The sequence below is a fragment of the Pelobates fuscus genome, chromosome 2 (assembly GCF_036172605.1).
Source record: "Pelobates fuscus isolate aPelFus1 chromosome 2, aPelFus1.pri, whole genome shotgun sequence".
Lineage (NCBI taxonomy): Eukaryota > Metazoa > Chordata > Amphibia > Anura > Pelobatidae > Pelobates > Pelobates fuscus.
The window spans coordinates 111,168,586-111,194,192 of NC_086318.1; the positions used below are offsets into that span (position 1 = coordinate 111,168,586).

A 25,607-nucleotide genomic window follows, 5' to 3' on the forward strand; every position below is an offset into this window, starting at 1 on the left:
ATGCTCTGCAGTAGGAAATGAGGCCTAGGAAGGCATGGAGAGATTTTGAAGTCCTTGGAGTTGGAATATCCAGTACAGCTCTCACCCGGTCCCGGGTAAGATGTCTGGTACCTTGAGATAGGCAATGTCCAAGGAAAATTACTGAGGGTTGGCAGAACTGTAGCTTAATGAGCGAAGCTTTGCATCCTTGTTCTGCCAAATAACAAAGCAGACTAATTGAGCACTTTTCAGTAGTGGGTATATCATCTCCACAGAGCAGCAAATCATCCACATACTGGAGCAGAACAACTTCTGGGTGCTCAGCTTGCCATGGGTCAAGGATAGTGGCCATGGCCTTTGCAAATTGACTTGGTGAATTTTGTGCCCCTTGGGGCATGACAGTCCAGGTATACTGTTGCATCTCATGGGTGAAAGCAAACAGGTATTGGCAGGATGGGTCCAGTGGGACACTGAAAAACGCATTTGCTAGGTCAATGACTGTGAAAAATTTTGCAGATGGTGGGACTCCAGAGAGCAGAGTATGGGGATTTGGTACAAGAGGGGTGTCCAGGACGGTAGCTTCATTGACAGCACGGAGATCCTGAACCATCCTGTACTTCTCTGGCTCACCTTTTGGGGTTTTCTTTTTCACAGGGAATAGTGGGGTGTTGCATTCAGATTTACATTTCACCAGGGCACCCTTCTCCAAGAGTGCCTTGATGTGGGTAGAAATGGCAGCGGCCTGTGCTGGTTTTAATGGATATTGTGGTTTTCTTGGTAATTTAGCTCCTGGAATAAGCTTTACCACCACAGGGGGAACATTTAGGTGACCTATGTCCTCTGGGCCTGAGGACCATAACTTGGCGGGCACCTGTGTTTTTAATGCCTCTGGGAAATTGGACCTTAATTCTGCTGCTTTCTCACAGGGCTTTTCTAAATGCAGCATTAGAGGCAAGGAGCACAAGGCTGAGGTGTCTGATTCAGATAGAGGTGTGGACATCTCTACCTGCCCATCCGGGGTGAAGGTGATGGATGCTTGCAGGCGTGAGAGAACATCAGCACCTAACAGGTTAATTGGGCATGTGGAGGATACCACAAAGCGAGCAAGCAGGCTAGAGCCAACTCGTAATGGAGTTGTTAAAGGGCTATGTCTTGGCTGGCCATCTACTCCAACGCAAGAGACATCAATATTTGACAGAAAGGATGGGTCTGGCAGGTCTTGTTCTCGCAGAACACTACGGGCTGCACCTGTGTCAACTAGAAATGTGGTAGGGTGGCCTTCAATGGGCAAAGTCACTGTGGCAAGTGGCCCCCCCTTATCCCCTGTAGACACTGCCATTACAGGGGTTACAGACACAGGCTTGCCAATTTCCTAATCATCCGGTTCCTCAATTATCGGAACCTGTTTGGTGGCTTTGGGAGCCGGGGCAGGTTTGGATGGCTTTCTGGGCTCCCTTTTAGGTTCTGGACAGTCACTTCTAAAGTGCCCCTTGGCTCCACAATTAAAACAATGTCCCCCCTCCTCCGGTCTAGTACCTTTTGGGACTGGGGTGGAGCGGGATACCATGAGAGGAGCTGAAGTGGGTCTTCTTGGGGTCTGAGCGGATTCCAAACCTCTAGCAACTAAAAGTAGGGTGTCCAGGGGAACAACCTTATATTCAGGGCGTGCAGCAATGATTCCCTTGCGTATAGAGTCTTTAACACCTTGGACAAACGCACCTGACAGCATTTGTGAATGAATCTTGTCAGTAAGATCAAAACCCAAATCTGTAAACATTTGATACAGTCTTGCATGAAACCTTTCCACTGATTCTCCTTTATCTTGAATAACATCAGTAAGGCCAGCAGCTTGATCTGCAAGTTTGTCCTTAGCCCATTCTCTTAATTGGGTGCAAAAAGTTACTCCAGAGGGGTAGTCAACATCACTGTTGAGCAGATCTGTACTGAGGTGTCGGGCCATGCTTGGCCAATATGCATCCCCTGCTTTAATAGCACAAATGCTCAGTAGATCACGCCATGCGGCTGAATAAGTCTTTTGAATTTGAACTATCCCTCGGTAGAAGGGCATAGGCTGTTTTTCTGGGTCAGGGAGTGATTTCATCAGAGCACTAGCTTGAGTGGGGTTAAAAGCAACATACTTAGGAGGGGCCCGTTCTCCCCGACCCTTGTGGCCGAAGGGATCATCGATAGAACGATGAGTTGGGGCTCCCGCAGCAAGCTCCGATGAGACATGGGACACCCTGTCCTCCTCGTCATCATCGAATTCTATGATATTGACTCTTCTACGCGGTGCAGGGCCCGCGTGAGGTGAAAGGATCGGTGGTTGGGAATGAGCCCCAGATGCAGGGGTGGCTAGCGAGTCATAACCTGGGGATAGGTAGTCACCGGGGATTACCGGCATCAGGGCTGAACTGGGGGCCGCCATATTGGAGGCGGGGAAAGGAGTTGCTTCAGGATTAAGGGAAGAAGCGGCGGCCATATTTGATATGGGCACTTCCGGGGCAGACTGGGCCGGATTGGGCATGACCGGAACCTGGGGAGTGGCTTGGGGAAAGGGAGGGTAACCGGGGTAGGGCAGGGCCATGGGATATGGGAAGGGGTAGGGCCAGGCAGTGGAGGGCAGAAGAGTAGGGTGGGCAGGTACGGTTAAGGAGGTAGGATATTGGACTGGGGTGGAGCTGGTTATGGGAGGAGACAGGACGGGATTAGTAGGGATGGATGCAGAAAGAGGAATCGTAGTAAGGGAGGGAGGGGTAGTTAGTTGAGCGGGTGCTGATGGAAGGGGATTAACCATAGAGAGGGATTGCAGGGAGGAGGTGGCAGATGAGATGTTAGGATTAGGCATGGAAGGGAGTGTGGGGATGGCTGAGGATGATGGGACCGTTAGAGAAGAGGAAGGGGTAAAGAAAGATCCATCAGAATTCAGGACCGGGCAGACAGGGGAGGTGGTGGGATAGGATTCGGGAGGGTCGGGAGTGGGGAACATAGTCAGCTGGCTATCACCTATTGCTGACTGAACCTTGGGGATAGACATCCCCTGGGCGCCATTTTGGGGCGCCGGCTGAGGGTAAACCCCAGCAACGCAATTCTTATGATACACAAACAATTTTACACCTTTGTGATTTATCTCTTCCTCAACCCAACCTTCTAACTGAATAGCCTTCGCTACTCTGTACCATGCTTCAGCAGTCTTTAATAAACCATTGTCTGTAAGCTTGCCTTTCATTTCTGCTAGTAACTTGCGCCAACTTTCTGGTTGCAATCTTCCACATGTCGGTACAGAAATTTTACATACTTTTGCAATCTATTCAACACCTTTAACCATCTCTTCACCCTCTCTGTTCTCTACTAAATCACATGCTAACCAGCCCTTGCTGGGCTTATCTAAATCCTGTCCCATAGTCCCCTTACCCCTATACCAGCGTCCTAGATATAGAGAGAGAGAGAAGGAAAATTGAACAGGAACGTCTACAATGCTCGACTGCCACCCGAGAATCGTGGGACTTTCTCAGGTGCGTCTTCCCAAAACGTAGACCAGTCACTGAATCCGCCTACCCGGGGTGGTAGACACGGATTGGAGCGAGGTGAGAAGTGTGTGACCAATCACTTCTCTTTTAAGAGGAATGGGAGTGGATAGTATAATAATATAGAAAGTGTAGAAAAGATGAAAGGCAAGGAAAAATCCTTAGAGACAGACACAGGAGTACATGAGACTCCTCATTAAACAAACAAGACAACAATACAGTTGAAATACAGTGCATGCATCACAGTTCAGATAAAATCAACAGTAATTCCTTTCCTTTACTCGTGTGCTTACTCCAAAGTCACCTCCCTCTACCCCGTAGTGTCTCCGCTCGGAGAATGACTTTCATAAGTCTCACTACCAGCGGCCACGGAAAACAACTGACACCGGTCCGAGTTCCGTCAGCCTCCCTCTGCACAGCAGTCCACAAGAATGTGGCCACCTCTATCCTCACTCCCGCAGTGCCCCTATAAAACCCACTTATAAGTCTCACTACCACGTGATGCGGAAAACAAGCAATGCCTACTTGAATCCCCCCCCGGAAACAGAGTCCCCTGCCACAAGACTAAGTCCCCTACCACAAATAAAACAGAGAACTGGAATTCCACCAGCCCCAGCGCTCAGGGCTGTGGTTACCAAAAGAAAACTGGAATCCCCCCAGCCGAAGCTGAGGTTTACCAAAACTGGAATCCCCCCCGCCTCGGCACTCGGGACAGTGGTTACCAAACTTGGAATTCCACTAGCCCCAGTACTCGAAACTGTGGGTTACCACGTGCACAATGAGGCTAGCTGGGCTCTCAAAGTGTCACCAGAAGGATCACAGGAGATTATGAGTCTACACAAAATCCACAGTTCCAACAATCCCCTTTTTCCTTACAGCCACAGCCACGAGGCTCCTAAAAGAGGTAAACAGGCAAAGATGACCCCCAGGAACACATCCACAGGCCAACCCCCCTTTTTCCCTACAACCACAGCACCGTGGTTCCTAAAAGGAGTAAAACAGGCAACAGAAGACCCAGGCAAGTCCCCTCAGGTCCACCCCCCTTTATCCCAAAAGGGGCAAAATACAAGCAGATAGACAGATATACTGAAGACCCAGGCAAGTCCCCTCAGGTCCACCCCCCTTTATCCCAAAAAGGGGAAAACAAGCAAGACAGAACCCCAGGCAAATCCCCTGCAGGTCCACCCCCCCCTTTATCTCAAAATGGGGAAACAGGCAAACAATTCAAACACACCCAGGCAACAGATAGACTAAAAATGCAGGTAAACAAGTGAGTAACGAGGCACCGGGCAAGATATTACCTGTCTTTGATGTCCTCCCGGGAAGCAGTCACAGACACGTGGACGGGTCAATCAAAGGGGCCGGAACATACCGGTGGCTCTGCAGAAGTCTCTACCGTGTACCTGGAGGTGATCAATCTCCTTTCCTTCCCCCTGGATTCCTCCGTCCACCCTTGTCTTCCTTAGGACGGCTCACCGGCCGGACATAGCCCGATGCCCCACGTTGGGCGCCAAGTTGTTATGGTACTTTTTTGCAGTAAACCAAAATGTTTAAATGTCTATCTGTTCCTGTCCGAATCAATAAAATAAATTGCGTATATACGCTGAAGTAATTAAGTCTGACACACAAGGTTCAGGTTAAAATAACTTCGAGAAAATTTATTGGCAAGTGATTAAAAAGCGGACGCGCAGGTCCTTTTAAGAGACATTTTACGTCATCATTGATTATTAGAATATCAGCAAATAAACATCATTAATTGGATTAATTGTTAAGTGTCGGGATTAGTGTCCTCCTATCAATATTATTAATTGGTTCAAAAACTAAGTGGTTAGTCCCGTGTCCACCCACCAAGAGGTGGGATTGTTCTGGACACGGGTGGGGGACAAGGGGTCTTGAGCGTCATTTTACACGGTCGGTGATCTCAGGCCTCGTGGCCAGGTGCAAGGTCTCTTATGAATAGAACATTTCATTACTACTGTGTTCTCATGGCCTTCAAACTATACTATGTTGCAAATCTTAAGGAAAAGTCAGCAATTCCTGTGTTAATCATGTCTTTATAGAAAATACAGTCTTTGTTCTATTGTATTAGATGTGCTGGGAAATTCTGTCATGTAAGGTAGTTTTAAAATGAACAAGTTAGGTTATGAGGACAAAATGGAGGATTGAAGAAGTCAGGTTAGGAGGACAAAATGGAGGATTGTCACAGTATAAAGTTAAAATGGAGTTAGTGCAATTATTGAATACAAGTACAATAAGGTTTTTTAAATAATCCCACATCATATGTTGTTCACTGGCTTTGTATCTCTTCCTGAGTTGTGTTTCAAATCTGTTGTATACAGCAAACATAAACTCCTTAAAATGGAATGAGGCGAAAATGTGATTCTTTGTTGAACTAATTTGCATATGCCCACCCAGAATCCCTTGCGGTAGTAACATCACTGCAAAGTTGATATTTCTGTGGGAAAAGCAAGTCTTATGGCTTGACTGGTGTGCAGATCTGTGTTTAACAATGTATCGACTATCCACTGACTTCAAGTGGAAGGGGTATTCAATCATAATTATTCCCCACCATCATTTTCTTGTTCTTTCTGTCTCTCTCTCTCTCTCTGTCTCTCTCTCTATATATATATGTATATGGTTGGTGTGTGTGTATATATATATATATATAAAATCTTTAGTACGTGCAGTTCTTCAAAATGTATTCATTAAAGGACCAGTACTTTAATGTAGATTTTATGTGCTTCTAAATACTTTTGGTACCTACTGTGCTGCATTCTTGTGGGACATGTTTTATGACATGTAACATTGGCGCTAAAAAAAACCCAAAATAACTAAGCCAATAACACTTGCCTACCCATTATATATTGGGTAATCCTTGCTGAGTGCTACAATCCTGAATAAGATCTGATTCATTATTTGAGATGTTTTCAGACATACCATCCAAGATGTATCATGAGCTAATAAGCCAACATCCAGCTGGGTAGTTATAGCATTACAAATGTTAAATACACAATGATGGCCATGGCTTTAAAAAAAGGCCTAAAAGGGCCAGGGGTCATTCATGTTTCATCAGAGAACTTTGGAAGGAATTACTTGTCATTCCTCTAAGTGTATGATGCCTCTACTGAGGTTTCAGCTTGTCTAACATATTTATTATTAGGGTTTCAGATAAAAGGAACACTCCATGTACCATAACTACGTATCAAAACAAAACCAGTGCAGAGAAGCCAAACTGTTCTCAAATGATTTGACTACTTACATTGGGTGGGTACCACATCACTCCTGACACCATAACCACTACAAAATGCTGTAGTGGTGCTTTTTTGTGTTCCTTTCACTGCTGAGTTATGGTACTTTTAATGTACTTTTTAGCTAGTACGCAGTTATAAGTGGTTTACGCAGATGTTAATAGCTAATAATATGCCCTATTTAAATATTGCTTTAAATAACTATTCTGTAGCATTTCATCTTATATATGCATGCTTCCTTTTTTTATTATTCTTTGTGGGCACCTAGGATTGGTTTACACATTCTGCAATTCCAAGAAGAGACAGTGATTAAGATTATTGAGAGCTGTGGGTTTATAAAAAGATAAAAGGTGCAGATAGACTGATTTGCGAGGTTTATTTAAGGTATGTTTATTATATAAAAAAAAATATTTGCAAAATATAAGTATTATTACTATTTATGCAGAATATTTATTTTGTAATGTTTTACCATACAAGGGAAGGATATTACTAGGGATCAAGATGGGTATTTATGTTTATACAGAGTCAGCCCTAATATGCCCCAGAATAGCATTTACTTGGAAAAAAAAAAAGCATGGTAAATTGGCAACCAGTTGACTGTCACCGTGCATCTATCTTGGAAGTGCACTCTTACAACTGTAATGACTCCTTATAAGACACTAAAATTCCATCCCAGATGTGAAGTTACACCCTTGTAGTCATTGTATACATACTGAGATCTTAGGTAAAATATGAAATTTAATTTGGTGTTCCTCAGAAGCAGGAAACCTGAGAAATAACCCAGGTTGGAGGACATAGGTCCCACATTGATCCATGGCTGTGGGGAAGGTAAGGTTTGCTGTAACACCAGGCTTAATCCAGGATTTACAGTTAAAGAGGTGGAGAAATCAGCATTAATATTACAATGGTTTCCATGGTGATTCCTCCATTTTTCAAACCTTGACCCAGAATTTCTTTTTATGCACAATTGTCATGGTCTGAATTTAACCGAGGATTCACCATCTAATTTCTAAACACAATTCCTTCACAAATGAAAGACAACATTTTCCATATTGTAAGTGCCATAATTCTAACATTTGAGTTTATTTCAATCGTTTCATTCAGGACTATGTGACATAACATATTTACAAATATAGACAATAGAGATGTCGCGAACACAAAATTTTCCGTTCGCGAAAGGCGAACGCGAACTTCCGCAAATGTTCACGAACGGGCGAACCGGGCAAACCGCCATAGACTTCAATAGGCAGGCGAATTTTAAGACCCACAGGGACTCTTTCTGGCCACAATAGTGATGGAAAAGTTGTTTCAAGGGGACTAACACCTGGACTGTGGCATGCCGGAGGGGGATCCATGGCAAATCTCCAATGGAAAATTACATAGTTGATGCAGAGTCTGGTTTTAATCCATAAAGGGCATAAATCACCTAACATTCCTAAATTGTTTGGAATAACGTGCTTTAAAACATCAGGTATGATGTTGTATCGATCAAGTAGTGTAAGGGTTACGCCCGCTTCACAGTGACAGACCAAACTCCCCGTTTAACGCAGCGCAAAACACCGCAAACAGTCCATTTGCACAACCGCAAACTCCCCATTTGCACAAGGTTGGATACCAAGCTAGCCATGTCCCGTTCCTTGTCCTCACTGATGACAACATCATCATCATCACACCGTACGTCCATGTGTGTAATGCTGCCTGACTGAGACATATCCCTGTTATCGACATCCTCTGGCAATAATGGTTGCGCATCACTCATTTCTTCCAACTGATGTGTAAATAAGTCCTCTGACAGATCAAGTGAAGCGGCTGTGGTGCTAGTCTTGGTGGTGGCGGCAGGCGGGCAAGTGGTAACTTGAGAGGTGCCGAAGCTAAGCTGGAGGAGGATGGTGCGTCAAGGTTCCGATCGGAAGCTGTAGAAGATTGGGTGTCCTGTGTTAGCCAGTCAACTATGTACTCATAACTTTTCGAGTTCAGGGTACGTGGCCTCTGAACACTGGGCATTATTCTAGGGCCAAAGGGAATCACAGCACCACAACCACGACGGCCCCTGCGGGGTGGCCTGCCTCTGCCTGTCATTTTTTTTCGATTAGTGGTACTATGCGTGCAAGCTACTGTGACAACAGATATGAGTGGTACTGTGCACTGGCAGAATTTGGCAGAGTAGACGCTGCAGGCCTGACACACATGCTTGCAGACAACTAACTGCTATTCAATCTCTTACAGTCAAAAAAAATTTTTTTTTTTAAATGTACACTACTGTTACACCAGATATGAGTTGCACTGGTGTGACACTGTGCCCTGGCAGGCCCTGAAATGCACACGTGTGAAGGAAACTGACTGCTATTATATTACAGTCAAAAAAGTATTTTTTTGTTTTTTTTTAAATGCAAGCTATTGTGACACCAGATATGAGTGGTGGCACTGGGCAAGTGGGCACAGTATACGCTGTGAGCCTGACACACACGCTGGCAGGCAGGCAACTGCAATTAGATTACACAAAAAAAAAAGCAGACTGATGTTCTAGCCCTAAAAAGGGCTTTTTGGGGTGCTTTCCTTACAGCAGAGATCAGATAAGTCCTTCAGGACTGTAGTGGACACTGAATACACTAGCCTAGCTATCGATTTCCCCATTAAATCAGCAGCAGCTACACTGTCCCTCCTCTCACTAAGAATGCAGCTTCCGGGGGGTGGGGCCTAGCTGTCATGGAGGAATGACGCACTTTGTGTGAGCTCCCTCAATATCTCACTTTAAGCAGCTATCAACAAGCGAATTTCACCCCAGAAGGGGATGACCCAGCAATGTTGCTCCTACCTGACCGACCCGACATGCTTAATAGCAGTCAGCAACTCAACAGAGACTTACTTACCTCCGCGTGGCAAGTGTGGCCTGGTGCTCACCGGGCAGGAGAGGCGGCCGATCTCCCCCTCGGACCGGTGGGGGTTATCCCGGTCCACCCCTGAGAGGCTGTCTGGAGCTAATGGACGCACAGAGCACAGCCGCCCAGGCTGACATACTCATCTGCGACTCTCCCAATATGGCGGCAGCCACGTGTCCTCCTGGTACCAGCAAAGCATGGCAGGATATTGAGTCTAAGCGGATAGACACTTTAATCAATTTTGGAAGCAAATAACAAGCAGGAAGCCCCAACAAGCTCCACCACAGCCCCAACAAGCTCCACTACAGCTAAGCGAAGCAGTCCCCATTAAAATCCACCAACGCAAAAGGCGTCGAAGACGGGACTGGAGGCACAAACAGAAATGCAGAGCCTGCCCCACGTCAAGCACTCGCCTCCACCTTAAGCCACCACAATCCCGCACCGGACGTGAAGCACCACCGGGACAGATCCGACCACCCGACAAAACAAGCTTCCACCACCTCAAGCCGCGAACCCGGCACTCAGCCAGAGACTTGCCTTTGTTGTTCCAGGTATCAGGGACTCCCAGGGTCTGCACCTGGCGCCCAGAAGGGATCGGATGAGCACAAGCAGTAAACAGCAGCCTGCCAAGCATGTCCCACTATAGCCGATCCTCCACACCATGCCTTTGATCACATGAAATGCTCTCTGCACATTAACTAATCGTAAAGTAGCAAGCGTTTAAACATGTCATTATTTCACCTCCTAAAGAGTTTATTGTCGTAGTTCCTTACATGCCTTTACCTTAACAGTTCATGTATTATGTTATTCACTAGTCTCATCTCATGGGGCGACTCACACTTGATTTATAACTAGTGGTGGAGCTGCTGATATAAATACACAGTTGATAACGTGCAAGCTACACCCTAAACATGACAGCCATCTTTCACAACAATGTACTGCTATATACTCATACCCTCAGTGCAACTAGCCATGATATACGCACGTTAAGCCTAGCATGCTAAAAAAAAAAAGAATGCAGCTTCCGAATGAATCTAAAATGGATGCTGTCCAGTAGGTGAGAGGGTCTGGGAGGGAGGGTCTGCTGCTGATAGGCTGGAATGTGTCTGCTGACTGTGAGGTACAGGGTCAAAGTTTACTCAATGATGACGAATAAGGGGCGGACCAAACATCGCACATGTTCGCCATCCGTGGCGAACGCGAACAAGCTATGTTCGCCAGGAACTATTCGCCAGCGAACCGTTCGGGACATCTCTAATAGACAATTTGGGGATTATGGTAACAAACACAGCCTGTATTTAGATTTATACATCTAGATAAACAGAGACATAATACACACAGAGTTCCACTATAGGTATTTAAACACACCAGGCAAAATGGGCAACTAAGACTATGAGCAAAAACTAAATCTAGGTCAAGCTTTGAAAATTGGATAATCACCATGGAACTCGATAAAATGCTCTGCTAAGATGGTGAGGCTGGCACACATAAAGGGAGTAAGCTATCCCAGTGCCCATGCACGCAAGGGTGACACAGCTGCTGAATCGATTCTGTATGTAACAATACCATGGAAAAGGCTACAGAAGTAGGTATATCTAATCATTTGAGGGGACTATTCTTTGTGTCACCAGAACTAGGAACCTAAGGGGGGAAAAAACATCCAATACTTGAATTTTCAAGACTATTGGCAAGTATGTTAAGAGAGTGTTCAGCAACCCTTCTGGCACTCAAAATGTTAGTCCTCATGGCTTAAGGGCCGCCATCAGGGCATGACAACCGTGACAATTGTCACGGGCCCGGCGGTCCTGGGGGGCCCGGCCCGCGGCCGGATTGCTGGAGCGGGCCGGGACTGAGAAGAGGACTCATTTGTCGGGCTGGCTCGAGTCCCGACAGTAGGGGGGCCCAGCAGCTTAGCCTCTGTGCCGCTGGATGCTGGGCCCCCCTGTGTGCCGCCGGGAGAGAGCTGCCTGTCACCGTGCACTGTGACTGCACACAGTGCACAAATCCGGATCCCTGTGACTCCTGTCTGCAGCTCCGCCTCCACGGGTGCAGAGCTGCAGACCATGATTGATTGTCAGCAAGCTCAGCCAATCAGAGCTCGCGAGACAATCTCCACATGGTCTGACTGCAGCTCTGAACCCGTGGAGGCGGAGCTGCAGACAGGAAGGAGAGCATGGGACCACGAGGGTGCTGCTGCTGCAGGAAAGATCACCAGGGACAGAGGTAAGTTATTTTATTGTCTCATTCTCACTGCCAACCTCCCCTCACTGCCACCCTCACCTCCCCCACTCACTGCCACTCTCACCTTTCCCAATCACTGCCACCCTCCCCTCCCCCACTCAATGCCAGTCTGACACCCTCACCCCCCCACTCACTGCCACCCTCACCTCCCCCATCACTGCCACCCTCCCCACTCACTGCCACCCTCCCACCCCCACTCACTGCCACCCTCCCTTCCCCCACTCACTACCATCCTCCCTTCCCTCACTCACTGCCATCCTCCCTTCCCCCATCACTGCCATCCTCCCTTCCCCCATCACTGCCACCCTCACCTCCCTCCACTCACTGCCACCCTCCCCTCCCCCACTCAATGCCAGTCTGCCACCCTCACCTCCCCCACTCACTGCCACCCTCACCTCCCCCACTCACTGCTACTCTCACCTCCCCCACTCACTGCCACCCTCCTGCTGCTGCAGGAAAGAAGATCACCAGGGACAGGGAGTCACTTCACTCTTGAGGTAAGTTAATTTATTGTCTCACTGCCACCCTCACCTCCCCCACTCACTGCCATCCTCCCTTCCCCCCATCACTGCCAACCTCCCCTCCCCCCATCACTGCCACCCTCCTCTCCCCCCATCACTGCCACCCTCCTCTCCCCCCATCACTGCCACCCTCCCCTCCCTCCATCACTGCCACCCTCCGCTCCCCCACTCAATGCCAGTCTGCCACCCTCACCTCCCCCACTCACTGACACCCTCCCTTCCCCCATCACTGCCACCATCCCTTCCCCCATCACTGCCATCCTCCCTTCCCCCATCACTGCCACCCTCCCCACTCACTGCCACCCTCATCTCCCTCCACTCACTGCCACATCCCCTCCCCCACTCAATGCCAGTCTGCCACCCTCACCTCCCCCACTCACTGCTACCCTCCCCTCCCGCAATCACTGCTACCCACACCTCCACTCACTCACTGTCACCCTCACCCCCACACAAAGTCATCCCCTTTACCATGCCACACTCACATCTATCCCTGCTAATCCTGTATCACACTCCCCTCCAACAACGTTGCCACACTCACATTAATACATCCAATCCTGTCACACTCAACACCCTTCGCTCTGCCACACTCACCATGTCATAATAATCCCTCAATCCTGTCACACTCCATCCTCCAACCATGCCACACTAGCACCAAATGGTGTCACACTCACTGATTCACACTTCAACCATGTCACACTGAACCTGAATATTAATCCTCCTTAAAGGGACACTCCAGGCACCCAGACCACTTCTGCCCATTGGAGTGGTCTGGGTGCCAACTCCCACTACCCTTAACCCTGCAAGTGTAATTATTTCAGTTTCATAAACTACAATATTTACCTTGCAGAGTTAACTCCTCTAATGGCGGTCTTCTAGACTAGACAGCCACTAGAGGACACTTCTGTGTTTATAGCACATGAAAAGTGTGCTATAACGGCACAAGACGTCCTCACGCTATGTGAGGACCTCCAGCGTCGCTGAAATCCCCATAGGAAAGCATTGAAAGCATTTTTCAATGTTTTCCTATGGGGAGGTCTAATGCGCGTTTGTTTGTGTGCGTCTCCCCCGCCGACGGTTGCGCATGCTCTATAGGTCTCCCCGTCTGATGTCGGTGGGGGAGGAGCGTGAGTGGATCCTGACCCAGCGCCGAGGGACATCGGCGCTGGATACAGGTAAGTCACTGAAGGGGTTTTAACCCCCTCAGCAACTTGGGATGGGGGGTGGGAGGGAGAGGGGACCTGCAGTGTTTTCCTGGCACTGGAGTGTCCCTTTAACCCCTTAAAGGACCACTCTAGGCACCCAGACCACTTCAGCTTAATGAAGTGGTCTTGGTGCTAGGTCCAGCTAGGGTTAACCCATTTTTTTATAAACATAGCAGTTTCAGAGAAACTGCTATGTTTATAAATGGGTTAATCCAGCCCTCAAAGCCTCTAGTGGCAGCTCTTGCCCCGCGTGCGCATTCAGCCGAATGGGAGGAGAGGAGGAGGATCGGTGGAGAAGAGCTCCCTGCCCGGCGCTGGAGAAAGGTAAGTTTTAACCCCTTTCCTCTCCCCAGAGCCCGGTGGGAGGGGGACCCTGAGGGTGGGGGCACCCTCAGGGCACTATAGTGCCAGGAAAACGAGTATGTTTTCCTGGCACTATAGTGGTCCTTTAAGGACACAGGACATGTGTGACATGTCATGATTCCCTTTTATTCCAGATGTTTAGTACTTAAGGGGTTAAGCATGCGTGGGATATGCATAAGGCTATCCTAACTATAAGATAAGGCCAGGGACTAATGAAAGTATTTAGAAAATTGGGCAGACTAGGTGGGCCGAATGGTTCTTATCTGCCGTCACGTTCTCTGTTTCTATTAACACCCCTCATCCTGTTACACTCCCTCCTCCAACTATGTCACACTCATCCCCAAATCTTTCCCTGCCACACTCACCCTGTCACTTTAAGCCCCACATTCACCCCAATTCTGTCACACTCTACTTCTCTCATTCTGTCACACTTACCCCCACCCCTGTCTCTTTCACGCCCCTCGCCCTGTCACCAGTGGTGTATCCTGGTTTTGTGCTGCCCTAGGCAGGACAAAACTCAGGCGCCCCCTGGAAAATGCCGCCCAAGGCAAATGCCTTGTTTGCCTCGCGGCTAATACGCTCCTGCCTGTCACACTTACTCTGCCAAGTTAACCCTATATTCCCCCTTCACAGTTACACCCTGAAGACAGTAATCATACACAGTCGTGAAATATAGCTTCTCCATAAACACAATGCACAAAGATCACAATCAGCCCCCCATACATACGAGCTTCCACTTGCTCACATGGTCCCAGACACACACATGCTCACAGAGACACACATTCACTTACAAGGATACTTGCTGTCTGACACACACTCTCAGACACATTTAGAAATACACAGAGCCAAATGCACATTGTGAATGTATGTTTGTTTGTGTGTTTCTCTGTGCATCAGTGTGTTTGTTTGTTTCTTGTTGCTCAGACCTTGCGACTGATGGACACCTGCAATTTTCCTGAAAGGTGAGTATTTCTGCCTGTTACATGACCACGTACGTGCTTGTAACTTCCTAGGACATCTGAAGATTACTACATTGGTAAGTTGTATTAAAACACATCGAGCAAGTTAATTTGTGTAACATTTGTTTGCACTGCACTATTTGCACATTGTTGTATATATTTGCTCATTGTTTCCTGCGTTATTTGTTTGTTTTGATATTTAAATTTATTATTTATTTGCACTTTTTGTGAATTGGGGGGGGGGGGGGGGGCCCAGACCATTTGTTCTGTTAGGGGCCCGAAAATTTCTGGTGGCGGCCCTGCTTATTACTAGTCTAACTTATTACTAGTTTAACTTATTACTAGTTTATCTCTGCTTGACTGGTAGGAACTGGAGGACAGGAGTATATAGCAGGCCCCTTGTCTGCTGTCCTTGTATACAAAAAAAAAATGCCAGCCCTATCATCTGGCAAAACATGTTAAAACCGTTAGAGTTTCCATAACTCAGTGATAGACAAACATTTGTACTACAGCTGCAAACTACAATGATGCTCAATTAGCTCAATACATAGCTATCTAAGCATCATGGGAAATATCCTAGCATCGCTGTCCTAGCTTATTTCTAAAACCAATGCAATTCTTTGAATAACATCTGGCTTACTCCTGACTCATTCCTTATACTGAGAGATAGATTAGTTGTTTAATATTCACAGAGGTGACAGTAAGCAGTGACTGGGAGTTGGTTGTGCAGAGGCTTACGCTGCTATGTAGGATGTTGTGTTCTGAAGCTAGATTTGCTTTATTTCACATAATCCACAAGAAGCCAGATACTCGACTGTCAGACGGAACTTGCAAAGCCAGGACTCTCCATGAGATGAGCAACATTCCAAACCTTTTTTGTGCATGTGCGCTGAAGGGGACAAATTGAAACTGATAACTTGTGTCATCCTCCCCAAATGCTTACACATAAATCTTTTGGCTGTAAGGATGAGTGATGATTGCATTATTCCTAAATGCTGCAGGACCATTCTGCCAGGGGCAGCTAAAAGGGGACTTTCCTTTTGTGGTTCTTTAAGGGAACTGTAAAATCAAAAATGTCCGTGACAAGCATACATAATGGAAGCAGTGTGTTTTAATACATTCATAAAACTTCATAGATGTGCGATATAGATGGATATCGCCTCCGTAGTCTCTGCCACGATCTGTCTATCTTTCTTGCTTTCTTGAAAACACAAGGTTTATTAATACAAATAAAAATATATCGTATTTGCTGAACACAACTTTCCTTTAATAAATAAGGTACATCGCAAACATTTAGCAAATGTTTAGATATAAACAGGTGGTTTTTGATGGCATGGTATCACAATATTCTGTGTTTCGTTATCATGTAACCCTTTGGCTGTCAGATGTGTTCCCAACAAATTGTAAAGCAATGCCTTGGGGCCACACTGGAACTCAGAGGGTTAATATACACCGAGAAGACAGCCAAAAACACTTCTATATGCAGTTGGCAGATCCACCACATTTTTTTGACCACATATTTTTTGTACAAAATATCAGCTGGCTTGAGTAGTGGTGTTGTCATTTAGAACTGAGAAACAAGCTTGGAATCCCAGTCAGACCACCTCACCAGTAAGTGTCCTTAAGCAACCCTGTCAGTTTTCCATAATTCTCAATTAAATCTAGAAATATACATTTCTGATCTTCTTTGTGTCTCGGTTAAGCATCTTCCTTTGATGTCGACAATTACCAATTCATAAGGCCATGTGTTGCAATTGCCTGACAACTGATACCAAGCCTTCTAATTCTGAGATCATTACTTGCAGGGTTAGACAAGGAAAACAGATTCTCTTTATTATGTGTATAATATATTCCTGTAAACACATCCTCACACCTCAGATACAACACTAGGTATGTACCTTTATGTATCACTCTTTATACAAGTGGTCAATTAAACAAGAGACAGTGTCATGAGGGTCCTCTCTTGGAGAGACTGTGTCATAATTATACCAAAGGGACAATTCAGTGTTTACAAATGTGAAGCTAGATTGCTATGTGCGTAACAGTATACAGTGTTTTAAGAAAGGAATATGACATAAGAGAGCTGTAGAAAGGGTGAAAATATTATCCAGTTGTAAGCCACACACATGTCCATCAGTTAAGAAAGAAGAGGACTGCTGTAGGAATAGGAATTATTTGGTGTAAATTCATTTGAGCAGTTGCTTTTTGATTTGTTACTTGTTAGCTGTATTTTTCATCTAGAACTTATAAAGGGCCGTGGTGTAAGTTGGATCATTTTTAATAAAACTAATTTATTTATTTATTTATAATAAATATTTTACCAGGAAGGATACATTGAGATTTCTCTCGTTTTCAAGTACGTCCTGGGTCTAATAAAAACTTGTTAATGCGAAGTTATCTGTAAAGGGCTCTCTGGGGTATGCTAAATGTGTTTTCTGAAGAATTTTGTGATTAGACTCACCTATCTCAGACAAGTGAATACCCATATGGTAAACTGTAAACGTTAAGTGATTTTAGTGCTTATTAAAGCGGCCCTGTCACTGTTTAGGAACTTTGACAAATTCACAAATTCCCCTAAACAGAGGATGGGGCAGGGAAAGGTAGCGGCAATGTCCCTCGTGGGTGCGGCCACCTTGATCTTCACACGCCTGGTCAAGAGTACAGCATTGATGTCTATGGAGAATGCAGAGAGACCATGGGATCCACCATAGGCACAGCCAATTCCCTGCACTGGTGACAGCTTTTTGGGTTTGACTCTTAGACTCCGCTCTAAATCTAAGAAAGTTAGGCAGAGAAGAAATACAAAAACAAAGTAGTCCCTAGTTTCTCTCAGTATATCTCTTGACTTGGTTGGAATTTCAGTAATATTCCTACACAGTCAAAATAAGTATTTCATAAAGATCCTATCAATGCTTATTTTTTAGGGGTGAGGTGGGCTGACAGTGCCGCATGAATGTTATTATGGATAAGTATGTACTGACTCCCTAAAAGCAAACTACTACACTAGAGAATATATGTACATATATATATATTTTTGAGGTAGTGCTTGTGGTGGTGGGGTTGCTTATTGTCCTCCCAGTTTTATTTTTTGTTTGTTTGAACTGATCTTAGTTTCTATGTTCAAACGCAACATATTGTACATTTTACTGCCATTATGTATGCCCAGATTAATGTGGGCTCAGCACGCAGTGATGTAGAGCCACTAGTAACACAATGTAAATCTGCTATTCAAAGATATTGTGTTTATTTTGTAATGGCAAGTAAAGCCTACTGATGCTGCTATGGTTGCTATGCTCATACATAAATAAATAATGAAAGTAATTAAATGTAAAAAAATGTATTTAATTCAGTGGCTCTTCTTTGGCATTTGAAATGCATCTATTACACAATATTATCCAGTTGTATGCCACAAACCTTATGTAGAACTCTTGAGTTTTTCAATGGCTATTACTTCATTACGTTTATTCAGTAAATTCTGAATTGTATGAAAGTGAAATTAAAATGGTAACATTTAGGCAAAAATATCTTACATGAGAGAGATCCCTAACTCTGCAATAGCCTAAGCTTGGCTTTTTCCTCTACATTTTCCAAAATCCCAGAGGCTCCCTGATTTTGTAGGGCCTTGACCTGATGTATTTGAACAGTACCTATCCCTCGCTATAAATACATTGGACAAGCCTGCTGTCAAATACTGACAGGTTTGTGTTTAGAACTATGCTGCTCTCTAGTGTTTAGTTTAGAAGTTACATGTTAAATGAACATTATAGTGTTATATCTGTATTTCTAAACTATAGCCGTGATGCCCAATGTCATTTAGGTCCCTTCCCCCCTGTATAAAAGAAAAAAAATGAAATAGATAAAAATAAAACAAATTACATTTTCTTCTTCATTCTAGAGGCATGCCTTTAGAATGATGGACCAATCCAATGCTTATCACCAAGATGCTCTTAAGATTCTGCCATAGAGAATCGTTGAATGCAATGATTCTCTATGGATGACCGTGATGGCATTGCGGTATGAGAACTGGGAGGTATGATTCTCTTCTCTCATACCCAGAGTGCATGAAGGCATAACTTGAAACCATGCTTCTAAGCCCTCTAATTAGTGTACTAAAGGTTGGGGTTGAGGGGGGGTTTGGGGGAGGAGGTAGTTTAGAGGGGCAGGACTGCCGGCACTATAACAACTTCAATTAAATTAGGTTTTTAAAATCTCTGCAGTGTCCCTTTAAGAATGGTACCCTGCTACAGAAAATGTAATTTATAAGGGAATAAACAACAAGAATCTATTTATTTGTCTGTCTTCTAATAAACTTTACTTAAACTATCTAGCATTTTATTACTTGTGTTAGTTGAATATATATATATAATTACTATTACATTAGTTCCACCAGAATCTGTCTCGAATGTGAAAGAACTGCTTTCAGGCACAGAGATAATTGCGAGATTTATTAGCTATCGTACATGCCGTCACATGGTTATGAAATATCACTAGGTTTCATATATAGATGAAAAATGATGCTGGTTATAACTTACATCCAATGAATTTGTGCTATCGCTGGAAACATCACAGGATCCTCATGTAAAATACAGTTTTGCTGATAATGAATAAGTTGAAAATAATAGAACTTGCAAACAGATCATGTAAAAGATTGACTTGTTGCTTTCATTTATTTTGATTTACACTCTTCTCTTGTTCTAACCTAGAAATTGTCCGAGCAATGTCATATGTGATTAACCAAGGGATGGCAATGTACTGGGGAACATCTCGCTGGAGCGCAATGGAGATTATGGTACACATTGCAATTTATACTTTTGTGTGTGATAAATGTTCATTGTTTTTAACATAGTATTGCATGCTGGATTATTGAAAATGTTGTTTTTTTTCTGTACAATTTCTCTCTTGAATGTCTTATTGAGTTACAGATAAATAATTTGTGTAAAAAAAAGAAAGGGAAAAAAAGGTATTGGCTTAAGTCAGGCCAAGTGCGAGAGGTGAGTTCATCCTGCCCGAAAAGCCATCTGGATTTCAAAGTGCTAGCAATGCCTTGCCAACCGACCGTGAACAAGTGATATTAAACATCTTTACACTCTGACCTAACAAAAGCTGGATATTGCATGCAACTACTATTTGTTAGTGTTCCTTATGTGACTTAGTTTTCCTGAAGGCTTCAATTAAATTTAAGATGGATGATGGGTACCCCAATTGTTCTAGGGAAGGACTGTAGGACCTCTTTAATTCTTTACCCATTTGAGGTTAAAGTAGATGAAATGGAACAGTTTCTCCAGTTAAACTATCATTTGTGCACAACTCTTTTTTGTTCCGGAATTTAGATTTGTCAGTTATCACCTGGTTCAGTAAATAAACCCCGTACGGTAACTAATAAACTATGTTACAAAATGTACAATAAATCTTCTAATATTTCTAACACTCTATTACAGTATATACATGGAGGCCAATGTTAAGGTTAATGCATTATTCTATGTTAAACATTTTATATATATATATATATATATATATATATATATATATATAAACTGTTTTCTCAGCCCTCTGGGTGGTATTTTGTGTGTCCATCAATCTTGTTCTCTACCAGAGGCCTGCAAGTCTGAGGGTTCTGCTCAGTATATTAGCTCTTTTGAACAGAGATCTAATATTAGCTCTTCTGAACAGAGATCTCAGATGTCCCCCCTGGAATCTGCTGAAGCCTCTCTCGCAACTTGGGGTTTATATAGATCCAAGCATTCCAGTATCCATGTGTACGGCATTGGGTCACAGGCTTTCTTGTAGTTAATCCAGGCTTTGAACAGATTGGTCTGTCTGGTCTTGGAATCGTGTGATTGATTGGTCTACCAACAGCTGGTGTTTTTTCTGGTGTTATTTCCTTGTGTTAGCCAGTCAGGGTGGGAGCCTGTTGCCAGTAGATAGTTCATTTGTGCTGCTAGACGTTCATCCAACATTGTTAGTTTCTTTATCCAGTAGGTGTGGAACATGTCAGGACCTGTTGTTGACCAGCTCTTCATGTAGCTACTCATTGCTGGATATCTCTGAACATGATGGTTACTGGTTCCTGGTCTGGGAAACAGTCACCATCAGGCTCTCAGGTCTAGTAGCAACTGGGCCTTGATGTTATGTAATGCTTTATTCTTCCAGAAGCTTTGTTTTTCCAGCTCTGGGTGGGGCTTGGGCGGATACTTTGTTGCACTGCAGCAGTGCGTACTCCTTGGATGGTTTTATGATAAACAGGTCTTTTTTTGTCTTAGCCGCTGCTTCTCTTGTGTATTTGCTTAGTCTCGTTGCCAGGGTCAGTGCTTCACATGCATTCATGGAGACGCAAAACGTTCCTCATAGAGATGCATTGTATCAATATATCCCTATGAGGAGATGTTGATTGGAGTAGTATGGTGTTTTGCCATGCATGTGCAATAGCCTCCCAATTGGATTGGCTAATATCATCAAGTTTGATTATCTCACCCAAAGTGGGAGCAGAGCCAATAGCGAGGAGACCCATGCGGTGCTAGAAAAAAGGTGAGTAAAATCAAATTTTACCTGGCTGACTGGGGGGCTGTAGACCTAAACAATACTGTTGAAACTATACTGTCAGGAATACATGTTTATATTCCTGACACCATAGTCTCCCTTTAAAGGGACAGTTTAGTCACATTAAGGCATCATAACAACTTCATCTAAATGAAGTTGTAATCGTGCCAGGAGGCCCCCAGCACACTCTTACCTCAAAGGTTTAAACTGTTCTCTCTTAAATGTTTGACTTCTAATATTTGGGCTATATATATATATATATAAAGAACAATTAAAACAATAATAAAAGCACAATTAAAGGGACACACCACTACCAAAATACAAAACAAATGAAAAACAAAAGCACTGTTTAGTAGAAAAAGTAACCCAATGAACAATAAATGCATTTAATTATGGGTTTTTTCACTGAATGTATTTATTTATTTATTACTGGTATTTATGAAGTGCCAACAGATTCTGTAGCGCTGTACAATTAGTGGAAAACATACATTATACACAGACAAATGAAAACAACTTGCAAAAGATGCAGATCAATTACCTGCAGCATTTGCAAGCCATCCCCTTCTTCCCCAGCCCGGACTTTCTGTGGCTGTCCAATTACAGAATTCCCTAATGGTTTTTTTTCTGCTATGTCTAAAAGGCATATTAGACTTTAATTGTTTAGCTTTTGAAATTTAGGTTATCCCCAGTTACAAGTCCTTATACACGATTATTGGTCCCACTAGTGGAGACATTTTTTCTTTAAATTATAAAAGTTTTAATTTCAATTAAAATCTGCACTTTTTTTATAATATAAATAACTAGTAGTGTATACTTTGCACACATAAAGTACTGAAATCTCTATGTGTGCAAGCGCTATGGAACTTGCTGGCTCTATATAAATAATAAAATAATAATCAAATTATAATAATAAAGCCACAGCAAAGAATATCATTCGGAAAGTGGAGGAATTACCTTGTCAACCAATGGAATATTCTCGCTGAATGTAAAATGTTGTTTAATGGAAAAGTAATGGTATCTAGTTTTAGCTTTCTAATCCAAAGAGGTCGTATTCTACAGCAGACTGTGAGTAATTCTAGTTCAGTCTCTTTTGTGCAATTTCTGGTTTATATTTAATTTCTAGATTCATTCTGATTGGCTGAAACATTGATCTAGCACTCACAATAATATGCCTGATTATCTTGTATCAGTGTTTTTTTTCTTTCTCCTCTCCATCCACTCTGCATCACTGTTTTCTCTAAAATGCAGACAGTATTAAGAGACAAAATAGCCACGTTCAATATTTCACCTTTAATAGTTCAATAATTTTCTTGTGCATGCACACACACAGACAGACACATACACAATCTATTCATGAGATTAAAGCTTTATTTAAATCAGCAAATGCAGTATTTGAGTGCCCTTACTTTCCTGTACGAAAGCCATACAATGATCAATATGAACTAATACATTGTAATTCTTGGTTTTTAGGAAGCATATTCAGTAGCAAGACAATTCAACATGATCCCACCAGTGTGTGAGCAAGCAGAATACCACCTCTTCCAAAGAGAAAAAGTAGAGGTTCAACTACCAGAATTATATCACAAAATAGGTATGTAACATTCCCCAGTGCCAGTCCTTGAGAACTCAGCATCAGTTGGTGATACGTTTGAGAATTCAGCATCAGTTTCTGCCTGGTGTGAGAATTCCATTTTGGTTCGTGCCAGCACTGGTTGTAACTTGGTTTGGAATTTCAGCATGTGTATATGGAATGAAGTGATATAAAAAGGGCAATATAGTGTCAGGAACACGAATGTGTATTCCTGGCACTATAGATCTAAACCCATTGTTTAGGTGGTTGGCCCTCCTTACCTTGGGTTAGAAAGGTTATTTACTCACCTTTGTCCAGGGCATGTGCAGGGCTCTTTGCGTTTGGTCACACCCCAGATCCGACTCGTTTGCTGACATCATCAGGATTGATAATCTCAGCCAATCACAATGCTTTCCCATAGGAAAACATTAGATTGACTAAGATCGCTAGTTCTAATGATCTAAGCCAAAGAGGCAGGTGGATGGGTGAAGCCCAACGCTGTCCTGGCCAATAGCATCTCCTCGTACAAATGCATTGAATCAAATAATTTCTTTATGAGAAATGTTTAATATCTCCATGCAGAGGGTGGAGACACTGTGCAGCACTGGCCCAGGAAGCACCTCTAGTAGCCATCTGAGGAGTGGCCACTAGAGGTGTTCCTAGGCTGTAATGTAAGCACTGCTTTTTCTCTAAAAAGGCATTGTTTACAACAGAAAAACTGCAGGAACTGACTATACTCACCAGAACAACTACATTAAACTGTAGTTGTTCTGGTGACTATAGTGTCATTTTAACCCCTTAAGGACACATGACATGTGTGACATGTCATGATTCCCTTTTATTCCAGAAGTTTGGTCCTTAAGGGGTTAAGGCAGCATTAGCTGATCATAATTACCCACAAATCACACTTGATGTCTGCATAGGAACTGACCATATTGATGCTCAGCAATGATCCTAATTAGGGTTAAAATTATGTTACGGATAAGTGTTATTTTTTAAGTTTAGAAATAGCATCAGCTTAATCCTAATTTTAAATCATTAAATCTAAATTGTATAATCCCATGTGCTGTAGCACTCTCTATATCTTTAATTTTCAGGGTAGCCCTAGCTTTGCTTACTTGGCAGGACCTTTCTGAGCTCCCTCTTTAATCAATGTGCAACCATTGTGTATTCTTATTCCAAAGAGGTTTGGTAACTGATCGTTATGGGTAACAAATGCGTATGACAGTGGTATCTCACAATCCCTAGTTGGGGTAAGACATTAAAGATGCTGCATCAATTATCGGGAGCAGCAGAATCCATACATCTCCATGGTCTCATCTCCTGCAGTGGTAAAGGACGAAGTAAACATCTCCCTATTGTACTATTCAGTCTGCTAAGAAAATTTCAAGGATAACAAAGCCTGTAACTGCACTGTGTAGGAGTATATTGTGTTATTTGCATCCCGGGATAATGAATGATCATAAGAACTGCTCAAACAAATAACCTCTCAAACTATGAGTGTACTAATGACATTGTAAGGAGGGGTGGAAATATATTCTACTAGACATACTTAAAGAATATTATATCCCAGATGACAAGCAAAATAAATCATGTTACCCTTATAAACGTCCTTCGATGTGCACGATAGGCTCCTTTATCTGGAAACGGTCATCGGATTATTTTGAGAGTTTTTGTTCCAGTGGATGATTACACAAGAAAAAGAATTAAATTCTCAAGGGCACTTCTAACACGATTTCCAGCATATCTGATACCATCGTCTGTGTCCCCAGTAGTCACTGTCACCATGCAGCGCTCAGCTGGGTGAAATAAACTATGGTGTATTGTTTAAAAATCTCAAATAAAAGAAAACTAGATTTATACAAAAGGCAGCTAGGGATAGCCGCTCAGTCACTCGCTATCCACAAAAAATTCTACGGTTCAAAAAGGATGTAAACAAAGTCACATCATATATAATAAGTCACAAATTACATCTGACTTAACCCCTTAAGGACACATGACATGTGTGACATGTCATGATTCCCTTTTATTCCAGAAATTTGGTCCTTAAGGGGTTAAAGGGACACTATAGTCACCTGAACAACTACAGCTTAATGTATTTGTTCAGGTGAGATCTATAGCTCCCTGCAGGCAATCTAATGTAAACACTGTATTTTCAGAGAAAACACAGTGTTTACATTGATTGATAGGAATACCTCCAGTGGCTGTCACTCAGACGGCCACCAGAGGGACTTCCTATCACGCAGGGCCCTAAAAAGGCCCTGTACACGTCAGATGCTTGAAAATACGTCTGACGTGTTCAGGAGAGAGAAGGCACTGTGTGCGTGCCTTCTCTCTCCAGCCTGTCAGCGGAAGAGGGGGGCGGGCAAAGACCGCGAGCTGAGCTGTCACTCAGCTCAGCTCGCAGCCGCGCACACCGCGCGCATGCGCGGTAGTGCGCTCAGGACTTCAGAGGGCGGCATGAATGCCACCCTCCTAAGTATGTGCGCATGTGCAGCGAAGCCGCGCACGCACACAAGGGAGCAATGACGCTTCCAAATGGAAGCGTCTGATTGCTCCCTGCTCGCGCCCGCCTATTTCGTCA

General features: G+C 43.9%; 1 protein-coding gene across 1 annotated transcript in view; it reads left to right on the top strand.

Moving 5' to 3' along the window:
• KCNAB1 (potassium voltage-gated channel subfamily A regulatory beta subunit 1) overlaps positions 1 to 25,607 on the top strand; it is a 178,980-nt gene that overhangs the window by 122,772 nt on the left and 30,601 nt on the right. Inside the window, exons 9-10 of the mRNA XM_063442574.1 lie at positions 19,620 to 19,705; positions 22,924 to 23,044. Coding sequence (XP_063298644.1) covers positions 19,620 to 19,705; positions 22,924 to 23,044 — 207 coding nt within the window. The remainder of the gene's footprint in view (positions 1 to 19,619; positions 19,706 to 22,923; positions 23,045 to 25,607) is intronic.